Source organism: Phyllosticta citriasiana (assembly GCF_038021145.1).
Source record: "Phyllosticta citriasiana strain CBS 120426 chromosome Unknown IWZ02scaffold_7, whole genome shotgun sequence".
NCBI lineage: Eukaryota > Fungi > Ascomycota > Dothideomycetes > Botryosphaeriales > Phyllostictaceae > Phyllosticta > Phyllosticta citriasiana.
In genome coordinates, this window is record NW_027117284.1 from 239,320 (window position 1) to 266,211 (window position 26,892).

The following is a 26,892-nucleotide window of genomic DNA, read 5'->3' on the forward strand; positions in this document are numbered from 1 at the left end:
GGCACCTCGCTAACCCCGTTGCTTTCGCATCGCCAGCCATACAACTACAATGGAGCCCCAGGCACATTGCTCGCTGCTTCTCTCGCTCTCGACCATCCCATCCCATCCCGTACCGACTGATTACCACCACCGCCACCATGTCATCGTCGGATCTGCTCGTCAATAGCGAAAAGGGCTACGTGCCAGCCTCGGAACGCATTCCGCCCATTGCGCTGCCGTACGTCAGCGAACGCGCAAAGAAGACATTGGATCTCGTACGCAGCAGCACCGTCCCCCTACGGACCAACAGCAGGCTCACATACGCGGGTACATAGGTCGAGCGGTTCGTCGAAGAAGAATGCATCCCGGCCGACGCCGTCTTCATGCAGCAACTGGGCGAGGGCGTGCAAGAACGCTTCTCGGCACACCCGCCGATTCTGGAAGAGCTCAAGGCCAAGGCCCAAAAGCTGGGCCTGTGGAACATGTTCCTGCCCAAGGGGCACTTCAAGGAGGGCGCGGGCTTCTCCAACCTCGAGTACGGCCTCATGGCCGAGTACCTGGGCAAGTCGCAGACGGCGTCGGAGGCGTGCAACTGCTCGGCGCCCGACACGGGCAACATGGAGGTGCTGGCAAAGTATGGGACGGAGGCTCAAAAGCGCCGCTGGCTCGACCCGCTGCTGCGTGGCGAGATTCGCAGCGCTTTCTTGATGACCGAGCCCCAGGTCGCCAGCAGCGATGCTACCAACATCGAGATGAGCATCCGCCGCGAGGGTGACGAGTGGGTGCTGAACGGCCAGGTTGGTACCCCTGATTCCCTGCTTTGACCCCCCACTCTGCTTATCTCCCCACTAACCGCACTGCGTCCAACAGAAATGGTGGTCGTCTGGCGCCGGAGACCCGCGCTGCCAAATCTACGTTGTGCTGGGCAAGTCAGACCCAACCAACGCGTCGGCCTACGCGCAACAATCCATCATCCTGGTGCCGGCCAACACGCCGGGGATAACGGTGCACCGCATGATGTCAGTCATGGGCTACGACGATGCGCCGCACGGGCACGGGCACATCAGCTTCAACAACGTGCGCGTGCCGGCGGCCAACGTCGTGCTGGGACCCGGCCGCGGGTTCGAGGTGATCCAGGGCCGGCTGGGCCCCGGCCGCATCCACCACGCCATGCGCAGCATCGGCGCGGCCGAGCGCGCGCTCGAGTGGTTCCTGGCCCGCATAAACGACCCGCGCAGAAAGCCGTTCGGCCAGCTTCTCAGCGCCCACGGCATCATGCTCGACCGCGTGGCCCGCAGCCGCATCGACATCGACACGGCCCGCCTTTCCGTCCTCAACGCCGCCGTCAAGATGGACCTCGTCGGCGCCAAGCGCGCGCTCAAGGAGATTGCCGAGACCAAGGTCTTGGTTCCCGCCATGGCCCTGCGCGTCATTGATGCCGCGATCCAGGCGTATGGCGGCGCTGGCGTCAGTCAGGAGACCCCGCTCGCTGGCATGTATGCCCTCGGCCGCACGATGCGCATCGTCGATGGCCCCGACGAGGTGCACTGCTTGCAGCTCGGTCGTAACGAGAACAAGCGCGGCGAGGCGCTCAAGCGTCGCATCGAGGCGCAGCTCAAGAAGACGGACAGCCTGTTTGAGGCGCGTGGGTTGAAGAAGGTCGATGTCTTGGCTCTGGAGCGCTCGACGGGCAAGGCCAAGTTGTAGGCATGTAGGTGGTGTGGTAGGTTTTGTTGATAGGGCAGTAGAAAACGTGCGTGAGATCTACGAGAGACGACGGACAAATAAAAATCAGATTGATTGATTGATTGATTGATTGAGAAAAAGGGTTGAAATTTCTTTATTCAGGGGTATACAGCAGAAATACGACAAGCGCAGACGCCATTGAAGCTCCCACGTAAAAGCCCGTCCATGCCCTGTCATACCGTCCTGACGCCAGAAATATCCAAATATCGACGTCCTTGGGTATACCCCGCAACTCTAAACGCATCTCAACATTGCTTCTGTACTTTCCACACGGAGATGCCTCGCCTCCCTACCACGCGCGAGAGCGTCGGGACCACGCCGTCATCTCCAAACTCCATGTCGTCCAGGTTGATGTGCTTGCCGTACGACCACACTTCGTCGAGACGGAAGGGGACCTGTTCGTTATTCTCGCTAGCGTCTTGGCGAAAGCGGTCCAGGGACGTCGCGCTACGGGGAGCGACGAGGTAGGTCAAATTGGCGGCGTGGTAATCCTGATCCGAGCACGCGGCGCCGTCGACGACGCGGGCAACCATTTCCGCAGGGGGCATGCCCATAAGGTCAACTGTGTGGACGACGGCGTTGCGGCCGTTGAGCAACCATACGGGCGGGCTGTATGTTTTCCACCAGAGGACGCGAGCGAGGCCCGGCTCGCCGTGGCGCGCAATCCACATTTGGGCTGGGACGACACCACCCTGGTGGTAGACGCCCATGAGGACGCCCATGGCGGCATTGAAGGCGACCCACGCGGCGAGCCAGGCGCGCCAGAGACGGCGGTTGGCAAGCGGGTCGGGCAGGCGGATCGACGTGAGTAGCAGTGGGATCGTGGGCAGCAGGAAGCGCGCTTCTTGGTGCGGAAAGACGGAGAGCAACGTGATGCCCGTCACGGCAGCGGCGGTGCGGAGGTTCTTGCGGAACGAGAGGAATATGAGCGGGTAGGTGGGCCCGAGGAGCTGTGGAAGGTTGGCGACGAGGTGCTGGTAGTACGGGTGCAGGCCATGCTTGGCCAGGTTGGACGCGGACGAGTTGTAGAGGAGGTTATTGAGTGGCGTGATGACGGGCCGGAGGACGAAGTCGGAGGGGCTGAGTTCGCCTTGTGTGTAAAAGGACGTGTCAAAGGCAATGGCGGCCATGGCTGTCAAGGTCGCGGAGAGTAGCAGCACAATGAGCGAGAGCGGTTTGCGCTGAAAATGGGAGAAGAGCTGTAATGCCGGAACCACGAGGTAGGCTGGAAAAGTGATACGGTTGAAGACTCCAACGACGGCGAGAAATCCAAGGACGGCGGATGCCGGAAGGCTCGAGTGCTTCTTGTCGTGCTCGATGCGCTGGATCAATACCATGCACCAGATGAGGGCCAGAGTCTCGAGCGAGTTGGAAAAGGTGTGGGTTTGCAATGTCCACGTCACGTACGAGGACGCGACCAGCATCTGAGCAACTTTGCGCTGGCGCGGGGAGGATATGAGCTCGAGAATAGCCCAGTCCTCAAGAACCATGCTCAAGGTAAACATGAGGAAGCGCAGCGTCCAGTATACGACGTGTGGAGGAACGGTGCCTTGGGCGAAGCCGTCCCAGACGACGCGCAAGGTGAACATGGGAATACCGTAGCAGATCCATAGCGGAAAAGAGCTTCGGATGGGATGCTCGACGGTAAACTCCCAAGTTAGGTGGACTGGATAGGAAAAGACTCGTCCTGGGCAATTGTTAGTGGCATGTTCCGGGGCGGCGCAAAGCAATTGGGTAGGTACCTGCAATGACCTCGGGGCCCTGGAAGTTTTCATCGGGATGGAGGTAGCTCGGCGAGAGGGCAAAGTAGAGGCGCACCAGCAGGAGGAAGAGGTAAACCCTGCGCCACATAGCTTTGGGGTTAGGGACAGTTGGTTGGCAGCATGATGCAGAGGAAAGGTGTTTTGTTGTTTGTGTGCGACTGTGAGGTGATGAGGGGAGGCGGGCGATAGGTAAGGTACATGTAGGTAGGTTGGGAGACGATTACACATGACGTGAGTAGAGTTTGCGACTGAGATGCAGCGTCACCATGTTTGTTTGAGCAGCTGGACGCGTGCCTGGCAGCGCAAAGGTCGAGGGCGTTGGCGTTGGCGTTGGCGTTGGCGTTGGCGCGTTGATGGATGGATGCGAGAGGCCTATCCCATCACGTGGGCCTCAGCCTTGTGATGGCTCAATGGTAGCCACAATGCAACACTTGGGCCATGCATGAGTCTGAAGATGCACTCCCGTCAGGTCTCATTCGACCATGTCGTGTCTGAGCATGGCCATGCTGCATGTCTTGTTGGTGTGGTCGGGTGTTTGGTCATGCAGACTTCAAACCACAGCACTCCAGTCACAAAGAGTAAGTATCCAACAGTGAATGAATGAATCAGAAGCAGGCAGTTGCGTGGCCGGCGCTTATTGAGGTGCTGGAGGCTCCCTCCTTCTTGCCAACCAACGCCCGTGCTCACCTTCTGCCTGCCCGCCTGCCCGCCTGCCCGCCCTCGCCTCTTGCCTGCGCTTCGGTTGGTACGGTACAGGTACAATATCAACCAACAGTGCAGTCGAGCCTAGCCTCTGCTTTCTCTGTCCTTCCTCTCAACACCTTTCAACACTCTTCCCAAAAGTCGCTTCATCTTACCACCACCTCCAAGTCCAACAAATCCTCCAGTTTGGTGCGGCCAGATATATACCCGCCTGCCCGCCCCGCCCATCCCAGCTCATCGCCCGGCCTGCCTGCCCGACCCGCGGCTTCTGTTGGCTCCGAACCACCCAAGCACCACAAAGTCCATCCGCCGCCACGCCGACACCACAACAACCCTTCTTCACCCCCCCCCCCCCCCCCCCCACCCCACCACCACTACCACCCACAAGTACGACAGCAACGAACCATCATATCGTCATGTCTTCGCAAAAGATCACCCTCACCACCAGCGACGGCGTCGATATCGAAGTCGGTGCGTTCCGCTCCCCGCTCGCGTCCGTCCTCTGGCGTCATTGTTCCTCGACTGACTGTACCTAGAGCGCCAGGTTGCCGAGAGGTCCATCCTGATCAAGAACTTGCTTGAGGACTTGGGAGCCGAGTCTGGGGAGCCCATCCCCATCCCCAACGTACGCTGCTCGCCGTCTCCTCACCCGACTTTGCTGACGCCCGCCCAGGTCAACGAACAGGTCATGCGCAAAGTCCTCGAATGGTGCGAGCAGCACAAGAAGGACCCGCCCGCCTCCGCCGACGACGACTCCGACTCGCGCAAGAAGTCGACCGACATTGACGAGTGGGACCAGAAGTTCATGCAGGTCGACCAAGAGATGCTCTTCGAGATCATCCTGGTAAGCTGAAGAGGATACCGCTTGGTTTTGGGTCATGTACTGACCTCGACACAGGCTGCCAACTACCTGGACATCAAGGCGCTGCTGGACGTCGGTTGCAAGACTGTCGCCAACATGATCAAGGGCAAGTCGCCTGATGAGATCCGCAAGACCTTCAACATTCAGAACGACTTCACCCCCGAGGAGGAGGACCAGATCCGCCGCGAAAACGAGTGGGCCGAGGAGTGAGTAGCTATTTGTATCCAAACGAGGCCCAAATACTAACAAGCGAATAGCCGCTAAGCGCTCGTCTCCTCCATCCCTGCCTACGCGCTCCAGCTCTCAACATGGTCTACGGTTTACGCTTTGACTTCCGGCAGGCGGTCGTCGACACGGCAGCGCCTGCCTGCCAAATTTCGAATGATTTTGCGGGGTGGTTTTTCACTCGGCAACTGGGTGCCCACGACGTTAGAACGCAGTGGTGTTCTTGCTGGGTGACTGGTGTTTCGGTGTATGCTAAACCCAGGGTAAATGGGTGGGTTTTTACCAGGCCTGGGCGGCCTCATCTTGCCAGCCCTGTCCCAGTCCAAACTCGTTGCTCTTTTTCTCGCGTCGACCCCCCCCCCCCCCCCCCCCCCCTTTCCCCGACCATCATTCTACTAGCCGTCAACAAGGGAGCAGCACTCGGCTTGTATCTACCAAGAATCGGGGGGCCGTCGCCACAGTAGCTAGCTTCTCTTTTGAAAGTATTCCATGGTTCTAGGATAGATGGGAATGCAAGCCCTGAAAGTTCAAACTCCAGACTGTCTTGTCTAGGTGCATGTGCCTCTCTTGTCTCGCCATCTACATGTGCCTATACGTTATCGTTGCCAAGTCCCACACGTGCCAACCAACGTCGTTTCTCAACGGACCATCTCCTCTCGTCAATCATGCAACTCGGCAATTATTACAACGCCCCACCCAAGACCCTGACAATGCCCATGGCCAACCGCACGTGCAGCCCGACGCGCCGCTCGACCCGGGCGAACTCGTCCCAGCCGACGTCGCGGGCGTGGGCGCGCAGCAGCGCCTCCTCGTCGCCCAGCCGCCGCATGAGCCGCGGCTCGCGCGTGACGACGAGCACGTTGGCCTCGAGGTCGAGCGCGTGCGACCGCGCCGTGTAGTTTGAGGAGCCGACGAGGGTGACTTGGGGGAGCGGTGCATCGTTTTCTTGTTGTTGCTGGTGTTGGGGTTGGGATCTGGAGGAGGGCGGCGACACCCACAGGCCCTTGGCGTGATACGTCCAGCCGCCGGGCTCGCCGACGGAGCCGCGCTGCCACTCCATCAGCCTGACGCGCGCGGCGAGCCCGGCCCGCTCGACGGCGCGCAGAAACACCTTGGCCAGGTGCGTGTATGCGGGCGGCAGCATGCCGCTGACGCCGGGGGAGCCGTAGAAGCCGTTTGCGCGGGGGCTGGCGGCGATGACGGTGCCCGATGCCGGGTTCGTGTTCAGGAGGAGGTTGCGAATGTGGGGCGTCATGTTGAAGTAGCCGGCCGTGAAGGTCCAAGTGCTGTGGTGGTGCGGTGGTTGGGTGAGGAGCGTGAGGAGAGAGGTTAGGGCGGGGAGTTCGGTCGACGTGTCGGCAGAGGGGGGCAGGATGGGCGTGAATTGCAGGAGGGGGTAGATTAGTGTTGTCGTTGATGATGAGGATGACGAGAGGGGGGAGGGAGTAGGAGGTGTCGTCGGCCGGACCAGCGGCGTCAGGAGGGACGAGGCCGCACGCTTGAAGGCGTGTCGGTCATCGAGAGGAGACGGGCATGGATTGCTGGCTGGCCAGCTCATCGTGTAGCCGGACGGCTCGCTCTTTGGGGATGGAAGAATCTGATATGACAGCTTGCAGACAGCCGCGTGAATGCGGCCAAAGTAGTCGGCAATGGCGGCGGAGCGGAAAACGTGATAGCGGTCTTGCCGATTCGTAAAGTAGTCGTTGGAGAGATTGGCCCTGTGTCGATTGTCCGTCAGTTGGTGTTGATGATGATGGTGAGAGTTTTGGAGGTTGATAGATTTCCCCCTTACAACATGGTTACTCACCCCGACATGATCAGCTCATCGTCGACGCCGTACAGCTTCATATGCTGCAAGCCCCAGCCCTCGTTGATGCGCTTGGGAATCAGTTTCTTGCGCAGCCCGTGCAAGTTGGGCGTGTGGAACATGCGAATCTCGACGCGGTCCTCTCCAAACTCGGAGATCAGGGGGGCCAGTAGCGACGCGCATGAAGGGTCCGGCGTCTCTCTCGTCCCGCGTAGGGCGTCTGTAAGAATGGATACTTTGAGGTTTGGGTTGCGCTGGAGCGCGTCCCGTATGACTGATATCTATGCCGTGTTAGGACTGAATGTCATGTTATCGGCAATATGGTCGTTGTGGGGGCACGTACCAGCTCATGCTCAGTTTTGCCAATGTAGAGGGTTGAGAGGTAGATCCTCCGTTGTGCGGTAGATATCTTGGTCTGTTCGATTAGTTAGCCATTTTGATGTTTTAAAATTGTCATTCCTAGCATGAAGACTGAGACAGAGGAGAAAAGACAGTCTGGTAGTGACTTGAGAGGGAGAGGGAAGAAAAGAAAAAAAAAAAAAGAAAAAAAAAACCCCCCTGACCTTGAGCGTCTCATAAAATTCAGATGGGGATTTCAAAATCTCTATCTGTTCCGGCTGCACTTCAAACCTGGGCGAAATCTTGTCAAGTTCAGTGGTCAAGCTGCCCAGCAGCGAGGCGCCTGACTGGGCCGCGGCGGGCGAGCTCGCGGCAGTTGCAGAGCTAGAAGAGTATCTCTTGACAGCTTGGGCTCCAGATGCGGCACGATTCAGCGAATGTGCGGGAGAGCGCAAACATGCACATCTAACGATGCCCCTGGCAAACATTTTCGTGTGCAAGAGGGCTTCGGCTGGCCTGCAAGTGGGCGCGCAACGCAAAGCAGCTCTGGTCTGGGTCGGGTGGTGTTGGAGGGCGGAAACCTGGGCGGAATTGCGTCGGAGCGACCCCAGACCGCCAGCCGCCAAGCCCTCCGCATCATCCCATCACCACATCACCACGGTGTCTCGCCGGGATCGTCCATCGTCCTCCACACCATCCAACATGTCTACCATTCTGCGCACGCTGCGCAATCTGCGCCGAGTCGGCCTCAAGGTTGGACTCGTGGCATTCATTGCCCCAATTCGATTGCTAACTTGGTCGTAGGATGCCGCCCACCAGATGCAGGTACGCCTCCCGCTGTTGGCCGCCGCCCGACGTTCAACATCGAAGCTGACTGTACTTTGGCTGGAATTGTAGAACATCGGTCGGTCCACCATTTTCGAGCTTGCAGCAACAAAAGGCTGATTCAGAACAGGCGATACCAAGGCCGGTACTCTGATGGGGATGGACAAGTACGGCAACAAGTACTTTGAGAACTTGGAAGAGGAATTGCCTCGTTAGTGGAGTGTTCCAATTCCCCGAGGCTAAGCCATTGACGGGTATGCCAGTGAGGACACGCTGGGTGGACTACAAGGACAAGGAATATGATGCGTGAGGATACAGCTCCTGAGGATGCTTGCCATGAGACTGACAGCGGGCAGGACGCAGATTGAGCCAGGCTGGTATTATTTGACTTGGGAATTCTCGTCTCTTGTAGCGACTGACGATTTGAAGGCACGCGTGGATATCGTACATGGTCGACAAGCCGCCGAGTGCGGACCCCATTCTCCAAGGACAGGTTCGCGAATGGGAGCCCAAGACGCACAGGCCCCTCCTTACTCTGGGACGTTCTGCCTACAAGCCGTACAGCACGTAAGTCGACTGCAGGGTTTGAGGGGTCATGTAGTGACAATGTACAGCACCAAGCCCAAGTACGCAGCATGGACGCCGGTTGCGGCTCCGCGCCAATAGACGGGGCGGATTTACGAGTAGTTGGGAAATGCAGAAATTAAGGCGTGCCTAGAATTCTTCACATGCAGCTTGTGATTTAACTTCTGGTGAAGGGTCTACTGCAGTGTTGGGGATGCGAGAAGGATGGGAATTTGGCGGCGGTGCGGAGTAGGCCTCCGAGGGGCGGCGTATGTAAGCAAGAAGAAGGCAAGGCGGGCATGACTGGGCGAGACAATGCAGGCGCGGAGTCATTGAAGCGGAGGATCAGGTGGTGGTATCCGGATGCAGGCAACATGAACGAGGCGCCCACGACATCGGTTCCCCCAGCTACTGAGGTACCAACGCCTACGCCGTGAACCCACGCCGACCATGCTATGCCAACGTGAACCTCGCCAAAGCCACGTCGGCCGCCGACAGGTCGTGGTCGAGGTGGAAGGGAGGATGGATGGGGAATGGAGAGGACGGGAAATAGAAAAAGACAACGAAAAAAAGCGATCTCCCTCTTGATGCTCGGCAGATCCGCCCGGTTGACGGTGTTCGTCAGGTTGATGAACATGACATGTGGGGTCGGGTTGTTGGAGCTTCTTTGGCGCTCGAGAAGGAAGGCTGAGAGGACGGTAAACAGTCGGTGTATTACATAGACGCAGACTCCCGGAGGTCCCTCGACGACGCCATGTCGTAATCCTGCCTTCGGCGCACTCACCAGCCTTCCCGCCGCGCTCCCTCTGCTGCAACTGGAAACTTTGCGTCCGGCGTCTGCTCTTCTGCTCGTCTGCGTCACCGCAGTGCCTCCGCTCGCTCGGTGGGTGAATCATCTACATACCTATTTGTTGGTCAATTGCTGGGTCCTGGATACGTCAGACGCAGACGCCGCTCGACGGGACCGCACGGTATTTGCGCCGTCCCCTCTGCCACCAGTCCCGCGTGCCCTGCGACCCGACAACCATCTCCAGTCACTACACGTCCCCGCGTCTCATGCCATCCTGAAAACGTTGCCAAACTCATCGTGTCTTTTGTCAGAGGTTGTGCGCCGCCCAGCCTGATTGCACCATTGGCTGGCTCAACCATAACATGTTCGCCAACTGCAAAGGTCCAGTCTGGGGCACAGATGACTTTTCCCGCTGCTTCCTGCAAGAGTACGTTCCCATTGCCCTGCGTCTAGCTCTACGCTGACTCTAACCTCCCTCAAACAGCTATCTCGAGACACTTTTGCCCCTCTTAGCATGCGCCATCTCGGCCCTCTACCTGTCCTCGCAGCTGCTTCGGTCATGGAGACAATCACGCAAGCCCACGCCCTACGATCCTCTTGACTCGTGGCGCAATTCTTTTTCCAACCAACATTCTGCGAGGACTGCAAATCTTCTCCAAGATGAGTCCGAAACCGAAGACGAGCTCGACCGCAACGCCGACCTCGCCCTGGTCCCCACCATTACAAATGACTCGGTCGTCGAGATGGATAAGCCGCGCGGCGAAGTGCTCTTGGTCGTCGTAGAAGAGGTCGCTGTCCTTGGGGAATTGGCCATTCACGTCGCAGAGCTAGTAACTGGCCAGGGAAATCGGACTGCGGGCATCGCTGGCGTCGTCGTCTGGGGCTACGTCACCGCACTGGCGTCGGCGCGACTCTTGTTCTCCAATTTGAACAGGTTCTCGTTTCCTCGTCTGTGGTATCACACGGCATTTATCTACATCTGGCAATGGCTAATAGGCATTCTTCTGTTCCGCTCGGTCCTGATTTATCCTCCCTCCACGCTGGCCAGGCACTTGACCACTGCAGATTTCTGTGTCAACACCTTGCTGGCCGTGATTGCGCTCCTCTCGCGCAAAGGTAACCGTGCCGTCGAACTGGAATACGAAGGAGAAATCCAACCCTCCAAGGAAGCTACCGCAAGCGTGCTGTCACTGGCCACTTTTGCCTGGGTCGACTCCCTCGTGCTCCGCGGATGGAAACGGACCCTTGAGCTGACGGACGTGTGGAATCTTCCCGCCAAGGACAAGTCGGCAGCCATTCTGGCCAGCTATCGGCAATTCAAAAAGACGCAGGCCCTCGCGTGGCATCTCCTCCGCTACTTCCGCCGCGGTCTCCTGATTCAGGCCGCATGGGCCGCGTGCTCTGGCGCCTTCTTGTTCGCACCCACCATTCTCCTCAAGCTCATCCTCGAGTACGTCGAGAATCCAAGTACGACGCCCAAGAATGCTGCTTGGTTCTACGTCATTCTGCTCTTCTTGTCTGGTGTCATTTCTGCATTGGCAGACGGACAGGCACTGTGGATTGGCCGCAAGATTTGCATTCGACTTCGCGCCATCATCATTGGAGAAATCTATGCCAAGGCGCTCAAGCGCAGAGCCGCTTCTGGTGCGGACAAGATTCTGGGCGAGAAGCGTGATCTCGAATGGACAGAATCAAAGCGCCAAAAATTGAAGCGCATGTTGTCCTTGCGCCGGGGCAAGACCAAGTCTGGAACCACGAAGAGCGCCAATGTTGCAGAGTCTCAGGTCACTTCGGGCGCCATCATCAACCTTATGGCTGTGGACTCTTTCAAGGTTGCTGAGATTTCGGCCTATCTTCATTTTCTTTGGGCGAGCACTCCGGTTCAAGTCGTCGTTTCGGTGGCCCTGCTGTACCGCATCCTCGGTTGGAGCTCAATTGCTGGCATTTGCACCATGATCTTACTCTTGCCTGTCAACATGCTCATCTCAAAGAAGTTCTCTTCCATTCAGAAGCAAATTCTCGCAGCCACAGATGCCCGTATCAACACTACCAATGAAATCCTGTCCAACATCCGGATCATCAAGTACTTTGCCTGGGAAGCGCGCTTCAAGGCCCAGGTCGATGAGAAGCGCGCCGCCGAGCTCCGGCACCTTCGCCGGAGATACCAGTGGTGGGCCACTGCCGCCACGGTCTGGTCCGGTGCCCCAATCATCATCACGTTCTTGTCATTCCTAGTCTACACTACCGTAGAGAAGAAGGATCTCATTCCATCGGTAGCATTCACGTCGCTCTCACTCTTCCAGCTCCTCCGCATCCCGCTCGACCAGCTCGCAGACATGGTCGCGCACGTTCAAGAATCCAAGGTCTCCGTGGATCGCATCGAGGAGTATCTCAACGAGCCGGAAACGGACAAGTACAGGCAGCTCAAAGACGAGAGCACGGACGAAAATGGCGACCCTATCATTGGATTTGAGCATGGCACCTTTAGCTGGGGTACCGGCGAGTCGGACGAGGGCGATGTTGACGATGCTTTCAAGCTGATGGATCTAGACTTCAGATTCCACATTGGACACCTCAACGTCATTGTAGGACCTACTGGATGCGGCAAGACTTCCCTGCTAATGGCCCTGCTCGGCGAGATGACTCTGGTTGACGGAAAAGTATCTCTGCCGGGCGCACGTTGTCGCGAGGACTTGATTCCCGACCCCGAGACTGGCCTCACGGAAAGCGTTGCGTACTGTGCTCAGCAGGCGTGGCTGATGAATGGCACCATCAAGGAGAACATTGTCTTCAACAGCCCCTTTGACCCGAAGCGATACAAGAATGTACTCATTGCTTGCTCGCTTCAGAGGGACTTGGAGATTCTTGATGCTGGGGATCAGACGCTCGTTGGCGAAAAGGGAGTCACCTTGTCTGGAGGCCAAAAGCAGCGCATCTCTCTCGCTCGTGCACTCTACAGCAAGGCCCGTCATGTGCTGCTGGACGACGTCCTTAGTGCTGTCGATTCGCACACGGCCAAGTGGATCTTTGACCAGGCCCTGCTGGGTCCCCTCATGTACAACAGGACTTGCGTCTTGGTCACTCACAATGTCTCTCTCTGCCTGCCTCACTCCGAGTTTGCCATCGTCCTCGACAATGGCAAGATTGCTGCTCAGGGCACGCCCACCGAAGTCATTGATTCCGGAAAGCTCAGCGAGGACCTCTCCAAATCACGACCCGTGTCGCGCGGACCCTCGCGCATTGCATCACGAGTGCCTTCTGATGTTGGAGGCGAGGAAGCCATGGGAGAAAATGGCCACGCAAACGGCAACACCAACGGAAATGCCAATGGAACAGTTGCCAAGGAAAAGAAGCCAGACACCCAAGAGGAGACCAAGGCAGTTGGCGGCGTCAAGATGAGCATCATCGTCATGTACCTCAAATCCATGGGCACCTGGTGGTACTGGCTGGCCGCCTTTGCCGTCTTTGCTGCCCAGCAAGGGGCTTCGGTGTCAACAAACGTCTGGATCCGACAGTGGGCCAATGCCTACCAGGTTAAACAGGTCGGCATCTTGGGCGCCGAAAAGCATCCGGAACACATTACTCATTTGGGCACTGCCAACGGGATCGGATCCTGCTTGACCAGTGGAACATGTATCTGGCCGATTCCGTGGTTCTCCCAATCACAGCCCGACCATGCGGTCAATGACGGGTTCCAAACATCGATGACTTCTGGCGGCCACGCTTACGTCAATGCCGGCTACTATCTCGTTGTCTACGCGTGCCTCGGCGTCATGTTTTGCATCATCACGCTGGTTAGAGAAGGTGTTCTCTTTGCCGGATCCCTGGCCGCGTCTCGCAGGATTCATGAACGTCTTGTCCAGTCAGTCATGCACGCCAAGTTCCGCTTCTTTGACCAAACTCCCCTGGGTCAGCTCATGAACAGGTTCTCCAAGGATATCGAATCCATTGATCAGGAGATTGCGCCCGTCGCGATTGGCGTGGTCCACTGCTTGGCTTCCATCATTACCGTCGTCGTCCTCATCTCCGTCATCATCCCTGCCTTCTTGCTCGCTGGCACCTTCATCACTGCCCTGTTCTTCCTGATTGGCATGTTTTATATCAACTCGTCCCGCGACCTAAAGCGTCTAGAATCGGTCCAGCGCAGCCCGCTCTACCAACAATTCGGAGAGACCTTGTCAGGCATGACCACCATCCGTGCCTACGGTGATGAACGTCGGTTCATCCGCGAGAATCTCGGCCGCATCAACACGCACAACAGACCTTTCATCTACCTCTGGGCCGCTAACAGATGGCTCGCATTCCGTGTTGATGTCATTGGCTCCATGGTTTCCTTTTTTGCCGGCGTGTTTGTCATCATGAGCATAGGCAAGCTGGATGCTGGTGCCGCCGGTCTTGCCATGACCTATGCTGTGACCTTCACCGACAACGTACTCTGGTTTGTCCGCCTGTACGCCGCCAACGAGCAAAACATGAACTCGGTGGAACGCATCAAGGAATATTTGGATGTAGATCAAGAGGCTCCGCCAGTCATTGAGGAAAACAGGCCTCCGGCCAACTGGCCGAGCAAGGGTGCCGTCGAGTTCATCGGATACAGCACTCGCTACAGACAAGATTTTGACTTTGTGCTCAAGCGCATCACCTTCAAGATTCTTCCGGGAGAAAAGGTGGGTGTTGTTGGTCGTACAGGTGCTGGCAAGAGTTCTTTGGCCCTTGCCCTATTCCGAGCTCTGGAAGCCGAAGAAGGAAAGATCCTCGTCGACGACGTCGACATTGGCTTGATTGGTCTGCAGGATTTGCGGGAGAATATTGTCATGGTCCCGCAAGGTGAGTTTTTATCCCCATTTGAAAGACGTAGGCTAATTCGGCACAGATCCCACGCTCTTTAGCGGCACAATACGCAGCAATCTCGATCCTTTCGACCTCTTTACCGACGAAGAAATCTTCACCGCCCTCCGCCGTGTGCAACTGGTGGGCTCAGCCACGACGTCAGCAAACACGACGCGTCCGCCGTCGCCGTCGGGCAGCACGAACAAGCTCGACGTCCCCAAGGGTTCGCCAGCAAGAGGCAAAAATGGCAACAGCAGCATCGCCGCTACGCCCGCTTCGAGTACGACAGACCTGCTGCCGGACAACAAAAACATGTTCCTCAACCTATCTTCGGTTGTGGCCGAGTCTGGCACCAACCTCTCGCAGGGCCAGCGGCAGCTGCTCTGTCTGGCGCGCGCACTGCTCAAGGCGCCCAAGGTGCTGCTTATGGACGAAGCGACTGCGTCCATCGACTACGGAACCGACGCCAAGATCCAAGAGACGATTCGCGAGATTCGCAACACGACCATCACTATTGCGCATCGCCTGCAGACTATCATCGACTACGACAAGGTGCTCGTCCTCGACCGCGGCGAAGTCGTCGAGTACGGCGACCCTTGGGACCTGGTCCGCCAGAAGAAGGGCGTCTTCCGTGGCATGTGTGAGATGAGCGGCGACCTTACGGTGTTAGAGAAGGACGCGAAGAGGGCAAGTGAGGCGAGGGTCAAGGCAGCGAAGGCGGCAGCAAGGGATGAGTAGGGTCGTTGTCGTCGTGGCTGTACATGCAGAGGAATTGGATACTGACCCCGTTCCCCTTTTGACTGTTGTAGTAAACGCGACTGTACCCTAACTATAGACCAAGGGACGGACGGACGGACAGGGGCTAAGAGGAAGAATGGAGTGTGGTGTGGATAGGTAAAGCTTTTCCTTCTACTGTTCTCACCTGCGCTCTGGCCTCTGTCTGGTATGGGTTTCTCTTGTCATTGTTCTGTTTCTATGGTAACTATTGTTGAGAAGGACGGGGGAGAGCGAAATAAGCGGGGCAGAGGGAGGAAAGGAAAGAAGACAGCAGCGCTACGTCGGGCTTTTTTGTGCTTGACGCGGGTGGCACCGTCGCTGGCGGAAGTAAACTCGGCTGCATAGGAGAGGATTTCCTTGGATAGAAGGATAGGTGGTGGTTCGGTAGGTCGGTGGTCTTATTCTTAGTGTTAATTTGACTCCCGTCCTCTTCTACCGCTCTATCAATATTCCCATTAAGCCTAGAGTCGCGGCGCACGCAACGTCTGGACTGCCCCCCTATTGTCTATCCGCAGTCTTTGAGTGACACGACTGCTCCTTGGTTGCCTGTTTCCTACCTTGGGTGTGCCATGCATGACCCTTGGTTAACTACCAAGCCATGCCCTGGTACTCAACACGAAGAATTTGTCTCTGTTCCATAATTCCAACGACCAAGTCTACTACTACCCTTTGTGGACTTTGGGCCGACAGCTACTACTCGCACCCCCAACAACCGGGTGACTGCGCGCGCCCCTGCTGCTTACCTACTCTAGCGCCCTGTCCCCGAGTATAAAAAGCTTTGTTCCCCCAGTCCTCCTCTTCTTTCCTCCATCCCCCAAATCCCATCCTCGGACTCTGTCCTTGGAAGCGGCGGGGGATCACCCACCTACCTCCTCACCATCTCTTTTGTATTTCTTCTCATATCGGCCATCTACATCTTCATCTACTTACCTACCTACCTACTTTGCCATCGCCCAATTCCCATCCTCGGACTCTGTCCTTGGAAGCGGCGGGCGATGTGCCACCTCCTCCTCCTGCTCCTCCTCCTCCTGCTCCTCCTCCTCCTCCTCCTCGCTACTCCATCGCCCAATTCCCATCCTCGAACTCTGTCCTTGGAAGTGGCGGGCGATGTTGAGTCCTCAGCCCCTCCTCCTCCTCCTCCTTCTTCTTCACCATCCTCCTCGCTACTCCGTCGCCCAATTCCCATCCTCGGACTCTGTCCTTGGAAGTGGCGGGCGATGTTGAGTCCTCAGCCCCTCCTCCTCCTCCTTCACCACCCTCCTCGCTACTCCATCGCCCAATTCCCATCCTTGGACTCTGTCCCTGGAAGTGGCGGGCGATGTTGAGTCCTCAGCCCCTCCTCCTCCTCCTTCACCACCCTCCTCGCTACTCCATCGCCCAATTCCCATCCTTGGACTCTGTCCCTGGAAGTGGCGGGCGATGTTGAGTCCTCAGCCCCCTACCTCTTACCAATCTATTTCACATCTAGTCATATCTACCTACCATCTACCATTTTCTTTTTCTCATACCCCATGCTCGGACCTCACGGTCTTTGGAAGCGAAGGAGAAGCTGCGAGTCAGGGCTGCTCGCGTCGCCAAAAGCCCGGGCGGGTGGGTTTCCTAGCGCGGTCTTTGACCCCTGGGGGTTTTTAGTAATTGAGACATGTTGATGCCATTCAATCATTTGCTCCTTCGTTGTGTGTTGATCGTGACCAACAACACTGTTGTCGGATTGTGCCAACGCGGCGCCGTGCTGCTCACCCCTGGATCAGATACTCCTGTGTCCCGCAACACTCCACGGCCAAGTAACTCTTCAGTGACCATTTCCGAGGAACCAAAGCCAAGTCTTGTCGTGCCAGAAGCTAACTTCTGCTTCGGCGCCGTGCAGCTTACTTGTAATCGTTGAAAAGCGACACAGATAACGACTCTTATACCTTCGAGTCCAAAGCTCGGTCCAGGACTCACAAGCCTGCTGGAGGAGGCGCGCGAATCATGCGCAAGACAACATGTGCTCTGCAACATGTGCTATTTCTGGCACAGCAGGGGTATAAAAGCTCCTCCGACCGGCGACAGAACTCCTTTCCTCTGCAGACCAAGGGGCAGAATCAATCGACACGCGGAACGCTCGACGGGAAGCTACTGCTCTGACGACACACTGTGACGCGTTCGATAACTTTGCTGGTTTGTCTCTCGCGGCCGGCAGGATCCTCTGCTTGCCTGTTGAATGGTCATTCCTCTGTCGACTTTTACATCTCTCGCTCTGTGTCCTCATGAAGAGCAGCACTATTATCATCCAATGCTCTTCACCACCGTCGGCATTGCGTCATGAGTGACTGACTGACTGACCGAGCGAGCGGCAGCGGCAGCGGCAGCCTTGGTAGCAAAAGTCGTGGCACTCGGCGAATGAGGCCTTGGGGTGCTCCCAATTCTCAACCTTGTGGTGATGGGGGTTGGCTTGAATGCTTCCTGTTGCCTTCCAGACCGCTGACACGTATGCTCCCTATCATCTCACGCATCTTGTTTTCTGTGTGTGCCGTGCACGACTTTTGGAACCACTCCTCGGAGGTTTGAATTCGACTGAGAGAAAGGAATATCGGGGTATTTCTATTTGGTGACGCGTCCATGCCATGCTACATGCCCATCTAGTACAAGTCGTAAACTAAGAGAGAGAAATCGGCCGTAAATGGGATGATTCTACCAGCTCTTGCTCCGCACACGATGATCAAACCTAAGCGCCTATCCCTTTCTTTTCATATCCCATTTTTGCAAAATGAATTAAATGCCGTCGCCGAAGGGGTAGTTGAACTTGAGCAAGCCATTCAGACCACCAACCCAGTGATCCTCTCCCTTCTCCTGGACTCCGCTCAATCCACGCACGATGCTAGGTACGCCGCCCTGGACCTCGCCTCTGCCTCCGCCTCTGAATCCAGCCAGCCCCACGTCCTCGCCCGTGATTCGCACCTCGCCGCCTCTGCCCAACGGCTCCTCAAGCCGCTGCCCGTCGACGCTGACGTCGACACCCTCGCTCCTGTTCTTCTCCGCCACGCGCAAAACGACTTCTGCATTTGACGGTAGCACCAGAGGCCGAAAACTCAAACTGCGCGGGCAAATGGGCGTCAGAACCAGACTCGAGACCAGCGGGTGGACGATACACCCTCCAGAACTGAGCGAGTAGGCGGTACTGCCTGTGGGCGATGCGACAATGAGACCATCTGCGATGGCGTCCGTCAGATGACGCCCGTTGACCGAGATGGAAATGTGGCAGAGATGCGGCGCGCGGCCGCGATGCATGATAATCTCATTGAGGGCGTACAGAGGCTGAGGCGCTTGTAGTTTGCGCTGAGCAAGGGTTTTGGCGGTTGCAAGGGTCAATGGGGTTTTGGCCGACTTTGAGGAAGAGCTGGCGCTTGGGGGAGACGGAGGATGTACAGAGACTTGGAGTCGATGGCGGAGCAGTATGCGCGCGTGGCGGTTGGGTCCCATGAATTTGCCGCGAAACGGGGCCCAAGGATCCTCCTCTGGGTTGGTTGGAGGCGCAGATGGGACGTCGTCGGGATAGTTTCTTTCCAGCGTCTGTTCCAACGCGGCGCTTGCACCCGACATGTAGACGTCGCGGAATGCCCGCTTGTATTCTCCAAACTTCCACTCTCCCAGAAAGCCAAGGGTGCCCATGCTGAATGCCAAGATGGGAGGCACGCGCTGTACGCGGCCGTAGAGACTGGCGGCATGTAGAATCGTCCCGTCGCCTCCCAGAGTTGTGATGAGATCTACATTCTCCTGCAATACTTTCTGGGCCTCGCTATTCTGCTGCGGCAATGAATAGACGGGCGAGGGAAGCTCGGTGTGGACGGCGCTAGCGACGCTTGGCTCGAAAATGAGGTTTACAGAAGGATATGTATTTTGGAGGTGGTAGCTGAATTCGACGAGAGATTCGGTGATATTAGGCGACTCTTCCTTCTTCATGACAAGGACGTTGCGGAGCGGCGCGGGCCACTGGACGCCGAGGAGATCATTTTGGTGGTTGGCTGGGGTTGTGTGAGCGCAAGATGAGCAGAATGGCGCGACAAGTACCTTGGAAGGAGGGAAATATCCTCGCAGGAAGGGCGTCGGGGCGAGGCAGCTGGACAATGTCGCGGCGTCGGGTGGTGGTCGAAAAGGCGCGGGCAAAGGGCCGCAAGCGCAGCATTTTCTCTCGCTCGGTGTCGAGGTCAGGCCAGGTCAGGTCGAGTCGGGTCAGAGGAGGCTCAGGGAGAGCATGGAAGGGCGGGGATATGGCAGCTGCGGGGGCAGGGGGCGCCCATGTTTTGTGCGAGGTTGCGCGGCAGACGGGAGGGAGCTCTGCATGTGGTGCGAGGCTTGGTGTTGAGGCTGTTGATGTCTGATGTCAAGCAAGCCTGGGCTGGCCAAAGCTCCATCTCCACCACTGGACTAGAACACGCCCACATCACCAACACCGCGACTTCCGGCGCTCGTCGCCCACTTTCTCTCTCTCCCTCTCTCTCCCTCCCTCTCTCTCTCTCTCTCTCTCTCTCTCTCTCTCTCGACAGCTTTCTTCGGAGCTCCGCGACCTTCCCCTCCTCTCTCTTCTCCCTTTTATTCGTATCATGCCGTCGCCCCCGGCCTGACGCCTCGCCATTCCTACAACAGTCACGAACAACCCCACGACTCACGCTTCAACTGCTCACGCGACGCTCACCGCCCACCTCTTTTTATTCTTAGCCCTACCCTCCGCCGCGTCCACAACCTCGACCCGCCCCTCATGGACTCCAACGGCCTCAAACAAAGACACCACCCTCTCGAACCCAAACCTATACCTCCAGAGGATCTACAGCGGCATGGGACAGCCGACACGGCGCTGTCCTTGCAGCACCCCGCTGGGCCCGTCAAACATGGTGGGGCCATGCAGGCGTTGCGCATGTCACTGTTCGGCCTCTACTTCCTCGGCAGCTGCCTGTGGTGAGTGTAAACCCATGCTTACTTGCTCCTAGGACTTTCTTAACCTCGTTGCTCGGCCTTAGCATCAATGTCAGCCAATTCCTTGGCGTTCCTCTATACTTCTTCAACAAAGACTTGTACTATGCCTGGATGGCCGTCACCAAGCAACACTTCGGCCTACTCATCACCACCATGACCCAGTGGTGGAGCCCCACCGTCGTGCGCGTGAGCGGCGACGAGAGTGTGCGCGGACAGCTAAGACAAACAGAAGATGGCAGGCTGGAATGCGACTTTCCAGATCGCATGATTCTCGTAGCAAACCACCAGGTGAGCATGCCCTCAAAATCTAGAGTGCTGGACTAAGAAATCAGATTTACACCGACTGGCTTTATCTGTGGTGGAGTGCCTACACTGCGCGCATGCATGGCCACATTTACATTATCCTCAAAGAGTCTCTCAAATATATTCCCATAATCGGCAACGGGATGCAATTCTTCAGCTTCATCTTCCTCTCGCGCAAGTGGGCCAACGACAAGCCCCGCTTCCAGCACCGCTTGCAGAAGCTCAAGGCGCGACACCAGGGCCCTCTGTCGGGCAAGCAAGAACTCGATCCCATGTGGTTGCTCATCTTTCCAGAAGGCACAAATCTGTCAAATAATGGGAGGGACTCGAGCGCGAGATGGGCGGCAAAGACGAACCAGCCAGACCTGAGGCACGCCATGCTGCCCCGGAGCACTGGATTGCTCTATTGTCTGCAGGAGATGAAAGACTCGGTCGAGTGGGTCTATGACTGCACGATGGCGTATGAGGGGGTCCCGTAAGTGTCTCAACGGCGCAAATCATCTCCGCTTTTTCAAAATCTAATCGTGCATCTAGCCGCGGGGAATACGGCCAGGACCTCTTCACCCTGAAATCGACCTACTTTGAAGGCCGTCCACCTCGCTCCGTCAACATGTACTGGCGCCGGTTCGCCGTCAAGGATATGCCCCTTGATTCCCCTACCGAATTTGAAAAGTGGGTCCTTGCTCGCTGGCGCGAAAAGGACGACCTGCTCGAGCAATATCTCCAGACTGGCCGCTTCCCGGCAGACCCCGAGGGTGTGCGCTATGAAGTCGCAGGACCACGGCTTAATGGCATGCCCAAGCTGGACAAGAGCGAGGAGAGAAAAAATCGTGGCTATATTGAAACAGAAGTGCGGCCCGGCAACCCGGTCGAGTTCCTGCAAATCTTTGTTCCAGGGGCTGCCGCCGTTTTGGTCGTCAACGTGGCGGTCAAGATGATCAGATTAGTTGCCAGGATTGTGGGAGCATGAGACACCGCTGCCCTAATTGAATCTAATCGTTCCTGTCTTGTCGTCGTTTGGGAATACAAGGAGTCTGGCGAAACAGGCAGCATGGTCATTGTAGGACAAAACCACGGGCCGCCGCCGCTGTTGTGTCTCCCCACCAAAGACCCGCACACATACCCAGTTTTGTAGTTCCTTTGAATTTTGCATGTCGGTCGACTGCTCTTGCTGCCATTCATGGGATACGAATGATGATGGGCGGAAAGCTAGTTTTTTGGCTGTTTGTTTGGCTGGGAACTTGGTTCGGTTTTTCGCTTCTCTTTTTGCTCTTGGGTTGGTCCGCGAATGCTGCTTGAGTTTGGTTTGGTCCTTTGTCTGAGGGATTCTTTGGGTGTAGACGCAGCTGCTTGCTTGCTTGCATGAGTGATTGCTTGATCGGCGCACGAATACAAGATGACCTGCTTCAGGAGTAGGTAGGTAGGTAGGTAGGTAGGTAGGGAGGCCTCACGCGAGGCAGAGCCGGTGCTCAATGGACTATTCGGTCAACCACTGTCCATGCTTTTCCACACAACAAACATACAAACGAACAAACGAACAAACGTGAGTCGATTGAAGTGGCGACAGCACACAGCACACGCACTTGTCTCTGTGCTGTGACCACTTCTGGGGACGCTGACACGTGCCGAGTGCTGACTCGGTGCCCGTGTGTGTGTGTGTGTGTGTGTGTGTGTGTGTGTGTGATGTCGCGGCTAGCAAAAGCAAGACTTGGAGGACGGGTCGATCCGTCTCTTCAGCGAGCTTGATTTGGCGTCGAGGTCTGCGTGTACCAAGACCAGGTTCAGCGCTGAAGCACGATCGTTGTCACCATTTCTTCTCCTCGGAAACGCATTTCGAATGACAGGCAATGGTGATCGTCTCCATCTCTAACCCCGATTCCCAATGACCACTAGATTGGCAAAGCAGTGCGAGTGCGAAGGTAAGCAGATTGTGGAAAGAGGCCAAAGTCAGTAAGCCTAGCGCTTTGTTTTTTTTTTTTTTTTGTTTCACTGCCCCGTGCCTGTTGAAGTCATGGCTTGTGGATCTGAGATGCTTGGAAAGGGAGAAGCCGTTGCAGCAAAATGTGTAGTCGAGATTCCGAGCGAGACCTGCTCGATTCGTGACATGGCTATGAACTTTTATATGTACCGATTCTGACATGTGGCGCCTGTCCGCAACGCCTGCACGGGATTTTGTTCCTCTTTCAAAGCAAGCGCTCCATGTTTCCATCTGCAACTCCCGAGTGAACTCCTCGGCCGTTTTCAAGCTCCAGTCCGTCCTCTACTCCACGCCCTTAACCTCAAAGGCCGTCCGATATAGACAAAAGCCAACACCGCAGTCACCGCACTAATGCCTGCCACAACGGCATTCATGTTTCCATAGCCAATGCTGTCCTTGAGCGTGCCCGCCAACAGCGGGCCAATCGTCAAGCCAGCGCTAAACACCATGCTGCTGACGCCATACAACTGCGCATACGGGCCATCAGCACCGAAAAACGTAGGGTTCTGCTCGTGAAACTTCTTCACCACGGATCCAGCTTCGACGATGCTTGGAGCGGACGTGCCAGCGAGACCGGCCCCCGCGAGGAAGAGCAGCGAGGCCCAGATGGCGATTTGCTTCTTTTGGTCGGTGCATGAAGATGCCGCGGCGGTGCTGGCTGCAGCTTCGAAGAGCTGGCTAGGCGAGGTGGAAGAGGCAGAGGGGCAAGGTTTGGGAAGTCGAAGGAGCAGCAGGATTGGGACGAGGTATAGGTAGGAGAGCGTCGCGATGGGTTTGGTGCCGAAGCGGTCGACGGCCCAGCCAAACACGGGGCCTAGAAGGAAATCCGATACGCCCAAGGGGAGGAAGAGGAGTCCAGCTTTGAGTGCTGGGAAGTTGTAGTATTGTTCGGCGACGGTGGGGATCGTCTAATTCGGTTCAGAAGAGATATATTGGAGAGGCTTTTGGGAGACTTACTGCATCAAAGGTACCCAGAATCGTCGCCTGTATACCAGACACAATGAAGGCGGTTACAAGGCTCGGATCTTTGAGACAAGGGAGGAGCTTGACTTTTCGCGCGATGGCTGGCTGGTCAGGAGATATCTTGTACTGTTCCGCCTCCTTTTTACCGAGCAAAGACGTTTCTTCAGTGGCACCCTCGTTCGGCTCTTGGTCCTCAGCATGATCTTCATCATGGCTAAGCGTCTGCTGGAGGTCGCCCTGAGTCGGGTCCTGAGTTTCGTATCTGGCAGCCACCTTCTTTTCGATGACTAAGAGTCGCATGGTGAAATCAACAGCCAGAAGTGCGAAGCCTATTCCGAAAACTCCAGCATATCCACTCTTTTGATACAGGACGCCACCTAAAACGGGCGCCGCGAGATTTCCCACCGAGATGAAGCTGAAAATCTACACCATGTCAGCTCTTACCACTTGTCGATAGCAACAAGATTTCCACTGCTAGGGATTTACTCACCGAGCCAATGGTCTTGCCCAAGTTGTCGCTCCCAACCGTCTCCAAACAGAGTGCCAATCCAATGGTCCACACAACAGCAGCACTTATGCCCTGCAACACTCGTGCGACGACCAAAACAGCGATACTCTGTCCGACAAACAAAAGCATCGTGGCGATGAGCAGGCTCACTAGGCCAAGCAGAAATGGGGCTTGTCGCGTGCTGACACGATCTGCCAAGAAGCCGGCCATGGGAGAGAACAGCACGCTGGCCGCGGCATATGCTGTGAGGAGGCCGGAGACCCAGGACTGGACCTGCGACTGCGGTATGCCGACTCGGTCTTCCAGCATGAATGGGAGGATGGGGACAATGAGGCCGTACAGAAAGAGATCGGTGAAGAGTCCAATGGCTACGGTGCTGATGATGAACACAGAGTTGGTGCGCCATTTTAGACCGAGAGGTGGTGTAGAGTAGTCGGAGAACCACGTCAACTGCAGTGTATTGGCGAGTTTCTGCCATAAAGGAGCAGAATGTGCCATGGAGGCGAATTGGGAGGCTCCGTTGTACAAGATTCGAAAATGACAAGCAACGAGTGGCAATTAATTGTCTAGCTGCGGGCGGGCAAGACGCGATCAAAGGACACGGGGAGAGTACCAAGGTTGGAAAGGGAGAGAGAAGACTGTTGAAGAAAGCGCATTAGACAGGTCGAAGCCAAAAAAAGAGAAGTCGAAGGTCGTTCGACGCGACGAGTACCTACGGTAGACGTTGGCGTCTGTGACGTCAGCCATGCGCATCCGGGCGCTACGGGACAGTCCGTCGTCTTGACTGCGGGTTGACCTTCTTCTCAAGCTTTCCATCTGGTAGCCAGCTGCAAAGCCCCATTTCCAAATTCGCGCGCCGTCATCTCCCATCAAGCCCGCAGATGGCGAGCCGACATGTGGGGGTAGTAGACACTGGACAGGAACGGCCGTCAGCCACGCCGCGCGAGCGAACAACCGTGTCTCAACACCATGTCCGCATCTACGGATCTCACCATGTCATCATCTTGACGCCGTCTGCTGGATGCCCCTTCGGCCAGAGCGGTCCAGATCCGTCGCCACGACTTGGCCAGCTGGACCCGGAATCGAGACAGCGTCGGCTTTTGGCCGACCCTAACGACGGCACAGGTGGTCAAATGTCTGGCAAAAAGAGCGAGCCAAGTGCGGGCCAAGACCGCTACATGGCCAAGAGTCCTAGCGTAGACGATTGAAGTTGCATGCATGCAGCTTGACCTGGAGGGTATCGCGTGGGGTCCATGTCTGTCTGTGGTGGCGGCGCCCTTGCTTGCCTTCGGGACCGTGCGTGCGTGGAGATGCTGTGATGTGTGCGACGACGAGGCTGGGAGAATGAAAGATGCTTTGTTTGCCATCTGTTCGGCTTGCTGGGGTGGATTGATACGTTGAAGACTATTCCTCATCCTCAATTTCTAGCCAGCAATTCTAACTGCTATCTGGACATTAAATGCCGTACTTGAAAAGACACTGATTTGTCTGTTCAGCAACATCAAATGCCCATTGAGAGAAACCTGTGACACATTCCGGCCACCATCAACCCCCCATGCGGATGGACTGACTGCCCGTTGCTACAGCTTCTGAGGCTAGTCAACGACCAAATGAAAGCCAAACTGGCCGAAAAGTACTATTCTGAGACGTCGATAGAAAATGGTCGTCGTGTCCGCTTCCTGTTGCGCTGGTTTGTGACTAGTAAATAGGTAGACAGGCTAACAAGTGCATTAAATCAACATGGACTTTTGGAATGCGGAAATCCTTTTTTGGGTTGCCCCTGCTACTGCCTTCTGGTTTTGTTTATTCCTTCTTGCGTATGTACATACCATTCCTGGTGACGCAGAGCATTCCTGTCCCGGTTCAACAGGCATATGGTTTTCAACCTTGCTTTTCAGCCCCCGGGTTTTCGTCAGGGCCTTAGAATAAATCTGCGCTCAACACCTGAAAAGACCCAACTCAGTGGATCCCAAGTCCGTGCCGGGTCCCGACGGCCCGTCCAGGGTTACCTCTGTCCACAAGGGACGTTCTCGAGCCTTCACTGCTTGGAGTTCCACGCAACGCAGTCAGCAAACTTGACGCTGCTGCCGCCAAAAATGTCCAATGCGCTCCCAATGGTCAAATCGATCTTGCCGTTGCTGAGCTCTTTGACCGCGTCGAGGTCCTCCAGACTCCTGCCGCCGCCGGCATATGTGACGGGAATGGAACACCACTCAGCAAGTTTGCGAACGAGCTCGCGGTCGATTCCTTGCTGCAGACCCTCATTATCTGCGGCATGGATGAGGAATTCTGAGCAGTAGGGCTCCAGGAGAGACATGGATTCTAGACTTCACGTCAGACATATCGACCTTTGAGAAATCGCAAAATGGGTAATTACCTTGGTGAAGCTCCATATCTGTAATTGTCTGCCATTTATTCATGGCCACAAACCAAGTGTCTCCCTTGCGCCGACAGCTCAAGTCGATGACGAGCTTGTTCTTGTCGCCGCCCAGAGCTGCCAGGACGGCTTCGAGGCGTTCGCGGGAGAACTTTCCGGAGGGGAAGAGGTACGATGTGATAATCACCTACTATCCTCCCATCAGCCTCCAGCACGCACAAGCAAAGATATCTCGGAAATGATAGGATTTCTGCCATTCGACACGGCAATATGTACAATGACCCACCTTCTCCGCACCCTTCTCTATCCACCTTGCAGCATTTTGATCCGTGATGCCGCCGCCGACCTGCAGTCCCGATGACCACGCCTGGACAGCCTCCGTGGCCGCTTCTTCGTTTCCAGGGCCAAGCATAATGACATGCGCGCCAGTCAACCCATTGTCCTTGTATAGCTTCGCATAGTGGCCTGCGGGCAGCTCGGAGACATAGTTCGTCTTGAGGTCGGAAGAGGTCGTCGTGAGGGTTCCGCCAACGATCTGCTTGACGGAACCAGAGTGGAGGTCGATACACGGTCGGAATTTCGTCATGGCGAATAGCTCCAG

The 26,892-nt window shown here is 56.4% G+C and overlaps 12 protein-coding genes across 12 annotated transcripts; 6 read left to right on the forward strand and 6 right to left on the reverse strand.

Moving 5' to 3' along the window:
• The first annotated feature begins 1 nt into the window (after position 1).
• On the forward strand, positions 2 to 1,870 carry IWZ02DRAFT_451889 (acyl-CoA dehydrogenase/oxidase). Its single transcript, XM_066767549.1, has 3 exons — positions 2 to 254; positions 315 to 776; positions 850 to 1,870. Exons 1-3 carry the CDS (start codon positions 138 to 140, stop codon positions 1,684 to 1,686), a joined length of 1,416 nt encoding a protein of 471 aa, XP_066622115.1. The 5' UTR covers positions 2 to 137; the 3' UTR covers positions 1,687 to 1,870.
• A 100-nt stretch (positions 1,871 to 1,970) lies between these two features.
• IWZ02DRAFT_378851 (GPI mannosyltransferase 4) lies at positions 1,971 to 3,576 on the reverse strand (the record flags this gene model as incomplete). Its single annotated transcript, XM_066765012.1, has 2 exons — positions 1,971 to 3,412; positions 3,468 to 3,576. The coding sequence occupies 2 exons, from the start codon at positions 3,574 to 3,576 to the stop codon at positions 1,971 to 1,973; spliced, it is 1,551 nt and encodes a 516-aa protein (XP_066622116.1).
• A 1,030-nt stretch (positions 3,577 to 4,606) lies between these two features.
• IWZ02DRAFT_378569 (Skp1 family, dimerization domain-containing protein) lies at positions 4,607 to 5,262 on the forward strand (the record flags this gene model as incomplete). The annotated part of the gene is made up of 4 exons (XM_066764995.1): positions 4,607 to 4,661; positions 4,727 to 4,815; positions 4,864 to 5,034; positions 5,089 to 5,262. The coding sequence occupies 4 exons, from the start codon at positions 4,607 to 4,609 to the stop codon at positions 5,260 to 5,262; spliced, it is 489 nt and encodes a 162-aa protein (XP_066622117.1).
• Positions 5,263 to 5,959: 697 nt separating this feature from the next.
• On the reverse strand, positions 5,960 to 8,140 carry IWZ02DRAFT_519386 (uncharacterized protein; the record flags this gene model as incomplete). Its single annotated transcript, XM_066770739.1, has 4 exons — positions 7,648 to 8,140; positions 7,428 to 7,499; positions 7,085 to 7,365; positions 5,960 to 6,995 (listed from the first exon to the last, which is right to left on the reverse strand). The coding sequence occupies exons 1-4, from the start codon at positions 7,909 to 7,911 to the stop codon at positions 5,960 to 5,962; spliced, it is 1,653 nt and encodes a 550-aa protein (XP_066622118.1). The 5' UTR covers positions 7,912 to 8,140.
• On the forward strand, positions 8,126 to 8,914 carry IWZ02DRAFT_490664 (NADH ubiquinone oxidoreductase subunit NDUFA12-domain-containing protein; the record flags this gene model as incomplete). Its single annotated transcript, XM_066769679.1, has 8 exons — positions 8,126 to 8,176; positions 8,228 to 8,248; positions 8,321 to 8,327; positions 8,379 to 8,459; positions 8,512 to 8,554; positions 8,605 to 8,625; positions 8,678 to 8,815; positions 8,863 to 8,914. The coding sequence occupies 8 exons, from the start codon at positions 8,126 to 8,128 to the stop codon at positions 8,912 to 8,914; spliced, it is 414 nt and encodes a 137-aa protein (XP_066622119.1).
• Positions 8,915 to 9,964: 1,050 nt separating this feature from the next.
• Positions 9,965 to 15,170, forward strand: IWZ02DRAFT_378911 (ATP-dependent bile acid permease-like protein; the record flags this gene model as incomplete). The annotated part of the gene is made up of 3 exons (XM_066765016.1): positions 9,965 to 10,029; positions 10,087 to 14,429; positions 14,476 to 15,170. The coding sequence occupies 3 exons, from the start codon at positions 9,965 to 9,967 to the stop codon at positions 15,168 to 15,170; spliced, it is 5,103 nt and encodes a 1,700-aa protein (XP_066622120.1).
• Positions 15,171 to 16,022: 852 nt separating this feature from the next.
• Positions 16,023 to 16,534, forward strand: IWZ02DRAFT_482000 (uncharacterized protein; the record flags this gene model as incomplete). Its single annotated transcript, XM_066769136.1, has 1 exon — positions 16,023 to 16,534. Exon 1 carries the CDS (start codon positions 16,205 to 16,207, stop codon positions 16,532 to 16,534), a length of 330 nt encoding a protein of 109 aa, XP_066622121.1. The 5' UTR covers positions 16,023 to 16,204.
• Positions 16,535 to 17,743: 1,209 nt separating this feature from the next.
• Positions 17,744 to 19,588, reverse strand: IWZ02DRAFT_419858 (ATP-NAD kinase-like domain-containing protein). Its single transcript, XM_066765823.1, has 2 exons — positions 19,260 to 19,588; positions 17,744 to 19,213 (listed from the first exon to the last, which is right to left on the reverse strand). Exons 1-2 carry the CDS (start codon positions 19,372 to 19,374, stop codon positions 17,964 to 17,966), a joined length of 1,365 nt encoding a protein of 454 aa, XP_066622122.1. The 5' UTR covers positions 19,375 to 19,588; the 3' UTR covers positions 17,744 to 17,963.
• Positions 19,589 to 19,593: 5 nt separating this feature from the next.
• On the forward strand, positions 19,594 to 21,910 carry IWZ02DRAFT_419860 (acyltransferase-domain-containing protein). Its single transcript, XM_066765824.1, has 4 exons — positions 19,594 to 20,144; positions 20,207 to 20,450; positions 20,495 to 20,940; positions 21,000 to 21,910. Exons 1-4 carry the CDS (start codon positions 19,948 to 19,950, stop codon positions 21,433 to 21,435), a joined length of 1,323 nt encoding a protein of 440 aa, XP_066622123.1. The 5' UTR covers positions 19,594 to 19,947; the 3' UTR covers positions 21,436 to 21,910.
• Positions 21,911 to 22,516: 606 nt separating this feature from the next.
• IWZ02DRAFT_451905 (major facilitator superfamily domain-containing protein) lies at positions 22,517 to 24,827 on the reverse strand. The gene is made up of 3 exons (XM_066767550.1): positions 23,897 to 24,827; positions 23,401 to 23,829; positions 22,517 to 23,351 (listed from the first exon to the last, which is right to left on the reverse strand). Exons 1-3 carry the CDS (start codon positions 24,410 to 24,412, stop codon positions 22,707 to 22,709), a joined length of 1,590 nt encoding a protein of 529 aa, XP_066622124.1. The 5' UTR covers positions 24,413 to 24,827; the 3' UTR covers positions 22,517 to 22,706.
• IWZ02DRAFT_269880 (uncharacterized protein) lies at positions 24,427 to 25,491 on the reverse strand. Its single transcript, XM_066763465.1, has 3 exons — positions 24,907 to 25,491; positions 24,631 to 24,826; positions 24,427 to 24,552 (listed from the first exon to the last, which is right to left on the reverse strand). Exons 1-3 carry the CDS (start codon positions 25,327 to 25,329, stop codon positions 24,506 to 24,508), a joined length of 666 nt encoding a protein of 221 aa, XP_066622125.1. The 5' UTR covers positions 25,330 to 25,491; the 3' UTR covers positions 24,427 to 24,505.
• Positions 25,492 to 25,952: 461 nt separating this feature from the next.
• IWZ02DRAFT_377863 (uncharacterized protein) lies at positions 25,953 to 26,877 on the reverse strand (the record flags this gene model as incomplete). The annotated part of the gene is made up of 3 exons (XM_066764968.1): positions 25,953 to 26,236; positions 26,292 to 26,478; positions 26,578 to 26,877. The coding sequence occupies 3 exons, from the start codon at positions 26,875 to 26,877 to the stop codon at positions 25,953 to 25,955; spliced, it is 771 nt and encodes a 256-aa protein (XP_066622126.1).
• Positions 26,878 to 26,892: the final 15 nt, after the last annotated feature.